The sequence below is a fragment of the Carettochelys insculpta genome, chromosome 32 (assembly GCF_033958435.1).
Source record: "Carettochelys insculpta isolate YL-2023 chromosome 32, ASM3395843v1, whole genome shotgun sequence".
Classification (NCBI taxonomy): domain Eukaryota; kingdom Metazoa; phylum Chordata; order Testudines; family Carettochelyidae; genus Carettochelys; species Carettochelys insculpta.
The window spans coordinates 6612119-6623669 of record NC_134168.1 but is presented as its reverse complement, the minus strand read 5'-3'; the positions used below and the strand labels follow the sequence as shown (position 1 = coordinate 6623669).

General features: G+C 43.9%; 1 protein-coding gene across 1 annotated transcript; it reads right to left on the bottom strand.

The window, feature by feature from the left end:
* Positions 1–9250: 9250 nt before the first annotated feature.
* LOC142004816 (olfactory receptor 10A4-like) lies at positions 9251–10219 on the bottom strand. Its single transcript, XM_074982504.1, has one exon. It carries the CDS (start codon positions 10217–10219, stop codon positions 9251–9253), a length of 969 nt encoding a protein of 322 aa, XP_074838605.1.
* Positions 10220–11551: the final 1332 nt, after the last annotated feature.

Here is an 11551-nt window from a genome sequence, read left to right as displayed (position 1 = left end):
CATGAGTCTAAGGAAAGCTAGGAAGGAGAACAGCAAAGTAGAGATCATAGATTTCAAGAAGGCAGATTATGGTCAACCTTGAGATCTGGTAAGTAAGCAAGAATAAGAGGAAAAAGAACTGAAGGTAGATGGCCATTTTCAAGGGACCATTATTGAGGGCCCCAAAGAAGCAATTCTTTTGCATAGAAAAGAGAAAGTATGGCAAAAGACCACTTTGGCTTAGCCAGGAGATCTTGCAGGGGGTAGGTTTAGAAAATGAAATAAAAATAACAATTTAAAATTACTTAGAAATTCACATATCTGCAAGCCACCAGGACCAGACGAAGTGCATCCAAGAATACTCAAAGAGATGATACAGATGATATCTGAGCCTTTAGCTATCGTAACTGAAAAGTCTTGGAAGGTGGGAGAGATTCCAGAAGACCGCAAAAGGGCAGATATAGCGCCCATCTATAAAAAGGGAAATAAGATCAATGCAGAAAATACAGACCAGCTAGTTTAACATCTGTGCCAGAAAAGAGAATGGAGTAAGTAATTGAGGAATTCATCTACAAACACCTGTGATTCTGTGATTCTGTAACAGCCATCATGGGTTTATGAAGAACAAATGATGTCAAACAAATCTGATAGCTTTCTCTGATAGGAAAAAAAAAAGTCTTGGGGATAAGGGAGAAGCGGTGGATGTGGCGTTCCTAGATTTTAGTAGGGCATTTTATAAGGTCTCAGACTCACTTCTCGTCAATAAACTAGGCAAACACAACTTTGAAGGGGTGAGTGCATAAGTAGCTGGATAACTATTCTTGGAGAGTAGTCATGAACAGTTCATAATAATGTTGGAGGGGCATGACGTGATGCTTTTCAGGAGAATATGGAAGCAATTAAATAACCAGATATACAACAGGAAGTGGAGGTAAACTTTGGTGAAAAAGTCCACTGTTGAACTGAATGATGAAAGATCTAGAGAACATGAGGGAAGACTGAAAGAACTGGGCTGTTTTAGTTCAGGAAATAGAACACCGAGGGTACGTCTACACTAGGAACTAAGTTTGAAATTAACTTTGGAGTTAGGCAGTGCTTCCAAGTAGTGGGCAGAGAGCCTCCATATGTTTTCCTTTACTTCGAAGTTAACTTTAAAGTAAGGGAGCCCAACTTCAAAGTCCTTACTCCATTCCTGGGAATGGAGTAGCGCCCTACTTAGCAGTTTAACTTTGAAGTAGGGTGTGTGTTGATGCTCAGCTTCAAAGTCTGTTACTTCAAAATGCAGAGTGTGTGCCATGGTGGGATCAGGGGAGGGGATTTTCTGACCAGGAAAGATCAGACTGAGCCCACCCAGCAGATGGCATTCAGACCGAGATACAAGACAGACCTTCAACATTTCCACTCTGATTCAGTGGCTGGTGATGAAGAGTGGGGAATGTGGCAGTAAAGACAAGTAAATGATGAAAAGAGTTGGAGACCAGTGTTGAGTAGAAGACAAGATAACCAGGAAGCAAAAAACACTGATGCCTACATAACAACAACCAAAATAACAACAGAATTATGGAGTGGTGATGGGCATGTCCCACACACATCTCTGACGCTGGTGCACTATGGAATGAACCAACAAGAGCCTCAGCTACTGTAAACAAAATTAAAGAGTTGAAGTCAATCTCAGGAGCTAGCCCACGACTGCTAAATGAGTGAGAACTTCAGAGAACAACAGCTTAATTGATACACTGATCCATTGCTGGGTGGATATCACAGTATTGGGTAGAAAGAGAGAGAAACAGATAGCTAGATGGAGAGAAGTGAACACACATCCAGCCCGTGTGCTCAGACATAAAAGAAAGTTTTCTCTGCATGTACTTAAAATGCCAACGAAGAAATCATCTATATGGTCTTGCTCAGACTGTAGCTCCAAGCACAAAGTCCATGGAGTTCAGGGGAGAATATTTGAGGACTTAAGACATGGATTTCTAACCTATCTTGTCAGAGAATAATACAGCCACCCTGTAGCTGCAGGAGCTCTGTGTATAAAGGCAAGGAGAGGTGTTTTTATTTCCTTCTCTAGCTTCTGGTCCCTAGTCTCAGACCTAGTCCCAGAAGACACTTTCTTGTAATATTCTTTGGAGGAAGATCTACACTCCCTCAAATGGCAACAAAACAAAATTCATTTGGTCATTCATTAGAAATGAAGTTATACCACCATAATCAACAAGCTCATGTGTATTTTCAGTAAGAAATTCCTGATGGGATTTACTGATGCTGGTAAATTGGTTGACATGGTTTTTTGTCTGGAAGGAGGAATGATTCTTCAAAGGTCACAGAAAGTGAGGAATCTGGCTACGTGTTCATTACCAGATAAATTCGATTTTACGATGTTAGATTTTATAACACTGGGTTTTATCAACTCCATTTTGAGTATCCTCCCTCGCCACAGAGTCCATACACAAGAAAGTCCACACAAAGTTGAATTAGCGATGTCACACTAGAGTGGCCAAACATCCACTGTTGCAGCAGTGCATTGTGGGAACTTATCCCACAGTTCCCTCAGCCCCACATTTTGCTCCATCTCCCCAGGCCCTGCTGCCCCCCTACCAAGATCCATTGTTTACAGTAAAGCCCTTAGGTACAATCGTATTTGCTCTGATCCTACTGACAGAGACCAAAAACTACAAGATCTCTACCAAATATTCATAAACCTGAATTACCCACCAGGAGAAGTAATATATATATATATATATATATATATATATATATATATATATATATGTGTGTGTGTGTGTGTGTATCTCAACAGGTCCAGATGAATACCCAGAAACTAGCTACTTCAAAATAGGCCCAAAAATACCAACAACAGGACACCACTGGTCATTACCTATAGCTCCCAACTCAAACCACTGCAACACATCATCAAAGAACTACAATCTATCCTTAATCAGGACACCACACTCCAGAAAGCCCTAGGTGACAGGCCTGTTCTCTGCTACAGACACCTCCTAGCCTTATGAGGATTCTTACCAGCAACCACAGGCCATACCACAATAATACCAATCCTGGAACTTTTCCTTGCAACAAGCCCTGTTGCCACCCTTTTCCACACATCTATTCTGGAGATACCATCACTGGACCTAACCAGGTTATTCACAGAATCAGGGGCACATTCTCATGTTCCTCAGCTAACATCATAGATGCCATCATGTGCCAGCCATGCCCACAAACTATATATATAGGGCAAACGGTAAACACTCTTTGACAAAGAATGAATGGACACAAAACAGACAAAAAAACACTTCTGATTCACAAACCTGTAAGCCAGAGCTTTAATGGAGTGGGCCATTCTGTTAATGACCTGAAAGTCTGTGTTTTACTGAAAAAGGAACTTTAAGGATTACCTACAGAGACAGAGTGCAGAACTCTCTTTATGTTCAAATTCGATACATTACACTTGGTTTAAACCAGGACCGACAATTATCTGGTCCATTTTAAGGACTCTTTTACATACTTTGTTTATCTGACTCTTGACTTCCCTCCGCCCCCGCTGCCCCTCTGCTCTTCTGATTTGCCCACCTTGATTACAATTTTTCTGATTTGTCAACCTCAATAACTATTTTTGGTTCTTTGTGCCTTAAATATTGGGTCTGTTCTGGTGTGGCTATGATCTGAAGAAGTGGGTCTGTCCCACCAAAAATTCATCGCCTAATAAATTATTTTGTTAATCTTTAAAGTGCTACTGGACTGTTTTTTTATTAAGAGTTGCTTCATTTCAGTCATGGGATACAGGACCACCTGCTACCTTTCTCGTTTCTGTTTAGTTTCAGGCATGGCTGAAGTGCTCTGTGAACCTGTATCATGAAAGCCACGACAACAGGAGACAGAGGAGGTCAGACAATGAAGCCTGAGATCTTTTTTGTTCTTGAACTCTAAGACTCCTCATCACTATTAAATAGGTTACCAGAAGTGTTTGGGGTGAAGCAAGCACAGATATGGTAGTGGTAAAACTCTAAGATAAACCAAAAGAATCTTTTGAAGTCAAACAGCTCCAAGTGTGCGCTGATAAATACAGGGGAAACACTTCATTTGTACATATGGGGAATTGTTGCATTAGCTGTAACAAATCCGTACACTGCAGGAGTGTTGACATGCCTTGGGATTAATTAAATTTCCTCCTTGCTCTGAGGCTGGGGATTGCTTCTGTTCTGTGCGACCAAGAGAGTCTAAAGCTGCAGGAAATGAAAAATCTAAGTCCTTGACATAATTTTTTTACCAAGGAGAGACCCAACTCCACTGCTCTATCTTTGATTATCCATGATTTTACATTATAGCCACCCCCTCCCTTCTGCCTGTACACCCTAGATCTCCGTACATCCATCTGTCCATGTGCCCAAGCTTTCTGTCCGTCCTTCCATGCACCCTAGCTTTCCATCCATGCACCCAAGTTCTCGATCCATCTGTGTGGCCTAGCTCATCATCTGTCCATGTGCCTTCACTCTCCATCCATCCGTGCACTCTAGCTCTCCATCCATCCCTAGGTATGTCCTAGCTGTCCATCCATCCATGTGCCTGAGCAATTTGTCTGTCCATGCACCATAGCTCATTGTCTATCTGTCCATGTGTCTGAGCTCTCCATCTGTCCATCAATCCATGCACCCTAATTCTCCATCCATCTGTGTGCCCTAGCTGTCCATCCATCCATCTGCCCTAACTCTCCATCCATCTGTCCATACGCAGCAGATCTGTCCTTCTGTGCACCCCATCTTTTTGTCTGTCTGTCTGTCTGTCTGTGTGCCCTAGATCTCTTACATATGTTTATTCGTGCAGGCTAGCTCTCCATCTGCCCATCCGTCAGCATACCCTCTCTTACTCTGGCCCCAAGTGGGCAGGAAGGATGTAATGGCTACAGAAAACTTCTTGTGGGGCTTGGGAACGGGGGGGGGGCCACAATGCTCTGCATTTTTCACACCATTTATTGTTGACCATGACCCAAAGTCCCCACACAAATCAGGTTATGGCCCAGCCCCAGGATCCCCACCCAAGAGCTGCAGCTACTCTGCCCTGGAAGAGAGGCCGGTCCTCCTTTCCAGCTCACCATGAGGCGGGGCCCAATGCTGGAGCTGGGAAATACCTCCCCATCCCACTCAGCCCAGGGCTGGACCCACAGCTCCTCTACCCCTGGGCGAGGGTCAGGTTCAGCCCACCTGCCCCACCCTGGAGCCAGGCCCATCACCACAGCCATGCCCACCCCCCACACCAAAGCTGAGATGAACCCTTCCAGATATGGGTTTGGGCCCCGCAAAACTGGGGATGATGTTGCCCCAGCCCACCCTGTGCCCAGGCCCAGTGCCATAACCTGCTGCCCCCCTGCGCCCCCAACCAAGGAGACCAGCATCCCCATGGAATGTGAAAAGGTCCACCCCCTCCCCGGAAGCTAAGGCTGGGGCTGCAGAAGCCAGCCCAGCCCGGACCTCCTGACTAGATATTCTGGAGCCAGGAACTGAAGCATAGACACCCCCCCCCCAACCTCCATGCGAAGGAGATGCAGTGGCTGAGAAGCACAGTCCTTACCCACCACTGAAGATCTCCACCTTCACCCCTGTAGCTCCCCCAGTAAAGACCCTGAGACATCCCAACCCTCTGTCCTAAGACCCCACCACACACATAAAGAATCTTCTACCCTGAGCCCTCCACCCTCTACCCTCACTCCGGCACCCTCCCTCCCTGGCCTGAGCCCCCGCAGATGAAAACCCTGGTGTGACATTGCCACTCTTACCCCCTACCAGAACCCCCCTCCCCGACAGAGCCCAGTGCCAACATTTCAATCTAACAAGAATGAGGAACAAAAAGAAATTTGATGGTTTTCTCTGGTGTTTATTACATCAAGGCTATGCCTATGCTAGCCCCCCCACCGACCCTAACTGTCGAAATGGGGATGCTAACGAGGCACTTCAGGATATGCTAATTAGCTGCTTCAATGAATACAGAGCGCCTCGTTAGCATAATGGCGGCCTCAGCACTTTGAAAGTGCCACTTTTGATTGCCCATGGCTTGTCTACATGGGGTCTTTTTCCATTGGTGCTGAACATCCACACGTCTTCATGACCATAACAATATTTATTCTGTGCACGGATGAAAAAGTAAAGAGATGGATCACTGGTCATCACACCTCTGGATCTTCTCATCTGCTCCTTCAGTGACATTTATTATTTTCTGGTGAGGTGTGTCTTCAACCTTGAGCCCCTGTTTATATTTATTTGCATATGTTTTCCCATTTGAAATGACTAATTCTGCCCCAGCCCAATTTATATGTACATTTTCAATTGTATTTTCCATAAGAGGTGCATTACCTAAGATCAAGTGCTAATAAACCAATACCTTCAATTTTCTTGGTGAATTTGTAGTCTGTGGGTCATATTAACTTGGCCTCTTTTTTCTAAGTTTCGCAAAGAATGGGAATATTTTCTGTAGCATTGTTTGTTTTTTTCTCTTCTCTACTTCTTCCAACATGGCATGTTATTTACATTTCCATAAAATCATATTAAATGCATCAGTATATTATATAAAAAGGAAGCTATAAAAACCATCACATGCCGCCAACCAGAGTAGCACAGAGTCCTCATGTGTCTTAAGCTTCCAATGAATAAATTCCATAGAATTTCAGGAAAAGGAGTTGTATACATGTAACGGTACGGAGACCGTATGGAGGTATGGAGACCATGGAAAGAAAAGTTTAGTCTTCTCCAAGAACTGATTAGCTCTTAAGACATGCAGTAGAGATTTTTGGGTTTTGATCTTCACATGTCAGATTCAGTCCATGTGGCTTGTTCCATATCATGCATATATTACAGATGTTGCCGGATGAGAGTTTCTGTTTAGAGAGGTTCAAACTATATATACAGTTTGAACCTTTCTCATCAGAAACTCTCATCCGGCAGCATCTGTAATCTAGCATTTTAGATGGCTGCAAAGCCACTTATCATGGGTGTGGCAAAGTTTCCTGTGATCTCATAAAGTTTGTTTACAGCCATGGTCTGTGTTCTGTTCTGTTATTTAGCTCTAATTTACCCCTAAATGTCTTCTAAGCACACAAAGAGCAGTGAAAGTGTTGTTAACGTGCCAGAGAATATTGATCTCCCATCATCCGGCAAATTCTTTCAACCGACACTGGTCAAGTCCCTAGTGTGCCCGACAAGAGAGGTTCAACCTTTTATGTTTATATCTATATAGTTATGAAAATGTCGAGCTAGGGATGGAGGTTTTGATTTGCAATTTATTATACTTAGGTAGCCTCACAGGAAAGCAACCCAAATGTTATTTCCCAAAAGAAGAATAGGTTAAGTGATTTTTACTGTATAATTACATATGCATAGCATACACTCATAATTTTGGTGAAATAGTGTTATACATTGATAGCACCTCTCATAATTTTTAGACAGTTATTGTTTTATACCTGTAATGCAAAATATACACACAGCTTCTCTGACACTGGAAAATCGCAGTGAAATTACTTGGCCTTCCTTGAGCAGGATGTCAGACTAGATGATAAAAAGTCCCTTATTTCCTCATAATCAGGGAATCTATGCTATGCACCCTGGTGTTCTGGTGAAATCTGCCAGCAGAAGCCTCAGCCCCCGTTCTGAAGGACAACAGCCCAAACAGCCATCTCCTAGAAAACTCATGTTATGTGGTCAGTCTCTTAACTAGGAAGCCATTCACAAGTGTTATGGAGCACTCTTTAGAATTAGGGAACTGTGTGAGGAATGCATTGGATGGAGACAAAATCCCAACCCAACCCCAGGTTGAACCTAAAATCCTGCTATTGGCTTGCACACCCTCATTTGCATGACTCTTTTGAAAGAGGAATGCAGTGTAGCCACAGCCTAATTGGTATGAGGCACAGGCTGGAGGCACATTCCCATGGGGTTGTAAGAGAAACACTTAGTGAGGGAACATCTTGGACTCAGGTTCAGGATGGGGTTGATCCTGCTTTAGATAGGGAGGCTGGACTCGATAACCTCTTATCTAAGTTCCCCTCCAGCCCTGGAATTCTATGATTCCATGACAATGGTAGGGGATTCAGTCATGGATTTGTAACCTACCTTGTTTAAGAAGAACACAGCCATCTCAATGCTGCAGGTGCTATACATGTAGAAGTGAGCTATTTTTATTTTATTCACTGGCTTCTGGGACCAAGTCCCTTAAGGAAATTTCTTGTAATGATCCACCTGAAGCAGTGGTAGAAATTTCTTCTACTTCAAATGGCAACACAATATTCAGTCACTCATTTCACAGGAAGTTATACCATCAGCATGAACATCATAAATGTTTTCTCTGTGAAATTAGTGATGGGCATTACTGACACTGCCAAATTGTTTTTCACTTCTTTTTTGCGTGGACTGTGGAATAATTGGTTCAACACAACACAACACATTTGTTACAGAAGTATGGGGTAGGACTCCTGGCTTCATTTCTCAGATATTCACACTGGAGCTCCACTCTGGCCGCAACGGCTAGAGTATAAATTAGGAGCTCTGACTCCAGTCCCAACAACTCAAAATATTACACCCCACTGTCCTCCTACAGCTGGGAACAGAATTCAAACATTCTCATGTCCAGTCTCCACTGGCCTACGCATAGGGCCCACCTCCCTCCTCAAGGACCAGACCCAAAGCCCAAAGCAGTCAGTGGGATGGTTCCCTTTGGCTCCAGTCAGTGTGCAACAGGACCAGAATCTAGACAAATTGCCAGGAGCATTAGAATAACTTCTGGGTTGCAAGCGAGAGACTCGAGGACACGTATGTGTAGTAAGACAAGGGCCCGAAACAGAAGGCCATGGATCACAGGCTTACGGTGAAGCCTGAGGCCTAGGCCACAATGGTCAATGCTTTGAGGATATAATGTAGAGTGAAGCTGTGAGCCAGAGGCAGGTCCTTCCCAAAGAATCTCACCCAAACAGGGTTAATCTTGTAAACCACTAATCGGTATGAGTCACCGACTGGAAGCCCATTCCAGAGGGGTTGTAACAGAAACTCCTCATGAGGAAACATCTGGGTACGAGCACGCTCCCACAGATAACAATCAACCTGACCCAGGGCCAGGAGAATATCTAAAAGGAAAGTATGATAGATAGTTCCAGATTTCCTGACAGGTTTAGAACAGCTCATCATTTTTCAAATGGTAAAACCTAAACTAAAACAGTGAGGGGCAAATGGAGAGACTTCCACCAAATGTTAAAAGAATTCACACTGTTTCAATGCGCTCATATTTTTATTCTCTAGTATCTCCGGTTGTTTAAAGATATGGCCCTCCGAAGTATGTTTCTTAAGGCTCCCTTCACCTCTTTGTTCCTCAGAGTGTATATTATGGGATTCAACACTGGTGACACAACTGTGTACATGACAGAAATCAGTTGGTCACTCTCTGGAGTGGAACTTGACGTGGGTTTCACATAACTCAAAATTCCTGTTCCATAGATCAACGTCACCACTGTGAGGTGGGAGGAGCAGGTGGAGAAGGCTTTATACCTTCCCTCCAGCGATGGCAGCTTGAGGATGGTGGAGATAATGTGGACGTAGGACAGCACTATCAGAAAAAAGGGGCCCATAACAAACAATAAGACTATGGGCAATCCCATGTTCACACTTTTCCGTTTGTCCGTGCACACCATCTTCTCCAATGGTCCGGTGTAACAGAAATAATGGTGGATGCGATTGGACCCACAGAAGGGCTGACTGAAGAGCCACATGGTCTGAGCTCCTGCCACTGAGATGCTGATGGTCCATGAAACACCCATGAGCAGTGCACACATCCGGCCGCTCAAGATGGTTGTGTAGCGCAAAGGGTGACATATGGCCACATAGCGATCATAGGCCATGGTTGCTAGGAGACAGGATACTGTGAGTCCTGTGATAATGAAAATATACATCTGGCCTGCACAACCCAGAAAGGAGATGGATTTTTCTTCCACAAGAAGGTGAACCAGCAGCTGAGGGATCACACTGGTAGTGAAGCAGACTTCCAAGAAAGACAGGTTCACCAGGAAGAAATACATGGGTGTGTGGAGGGAGGGGCTTAGCTTTATAAGGAGAATAATGAACAGGTTCCCCATCAGGATAAGGAAGTAGGTCAGAAGAAACACCAGAAAAAGAAGGATTTGCAGATTGTTAAGATATGAGAACCCCACCAGGATGAAAATATCAGAGAAGGTCTGGTTCTCTCCAGCATGGCTTTCCAGAGTGGTCATCTGTAGTGGGGTGACAAAGAAAGACACTGAATCTGAGGCAAACCACTCATGGATGTGAATCAAACAATTCATAGTGGTTTCTTTTAACATCAGGAAACTTGAGATTAAGCCCCTTTTTCACCTGCACATCTACTAATATAATATATGCCATCATGTGCCAGCAATGCCCCACTTCCATTTACATTGGCCAAACTGGACAGTCTCTGTGTAAAATAAATGAACATAAATCTGACATCAGGAATGGTAACATAAAAAAAAAAAAAAACCTGTCGGAGAACGCTTCAGTCTCCCTGGACACTCAGTAACAGATTTAAAAGTAGCCGTCCTACAACAAAAAAAAGTGAAAAAATAAACTCACTTCTGAGCTGCAATTCATTTGCAAAATCGACTCTGTCAACCAAGAATTCAACAGAGACTCTGCTCTTGATGTTCACACCTCCACATTAGCTACTGATAATGGGCCACATCCCCCTGATTGAACTGACTTGATTTCTCCTCTCTTGATGTTCACAACTCCACATGAACTGATGATAAAGGGCCACATCCTCCATGACTGAAGAAATGTTCTCAACTCTGTCCTGCCCCTTGGCTGAGACTCCCTCTTTATACCCTCCTCTGAAACACCCCCCCACTCATGCATCTGATGAATCGGGCCTTTGCCCACGAAAGCTTATGCTCCAGTTATCTATTAGTCTATAAGGCGCCACAGGACCTCTTGTATTTTTTTTTTTTATGTTACAAGTTTTGATGTCTGATTTGAACCTATCGATTCCACTGCATATCAAGAATCTGATTTCTCCAGTGTACGTGGCAGAGGGGCATTTCTGACACAGGATGGCATGTGTCTCATTAGTAGATGTCAAGTATTGGAGGGGTAGCTGTGTTAGTCTGGATCTTTAACAGCAGCAAAGGGTCCTGTGGCACCTTGTAGACTAACAGAAAAGTTTTGAGCATGAGCTTTCGTGAGCACAGACTCACTTCATCAGATGCTGCATCTGATGAAGTGAGTCTGTGCTCACGAAAGCTCATGCTCAAAACTTTTCTGTTAGTCTATAAGGTGCCACAGGACCCTTCGTTGCTATTAGTAGATGTGCAGCTGAATAAGCCTGTGCTGGCATGGCTGATGAGGTGAGGTCATATGTTGGTGTCACTAGGGTAGATAATGTAACAAACCCATCTCTGTATCTCTCCTATCTGTTTCTTTTTCTCTCACCTCATGAATCTGCTTGAGAGAATCACAACTCATGAAAGGTATCAGAGGGGTGGCCATGTTAGTCTGTATCTTCGAGAACAACCAGAAGTCCTGTGGTACCTTACAGACTAACAGGTATT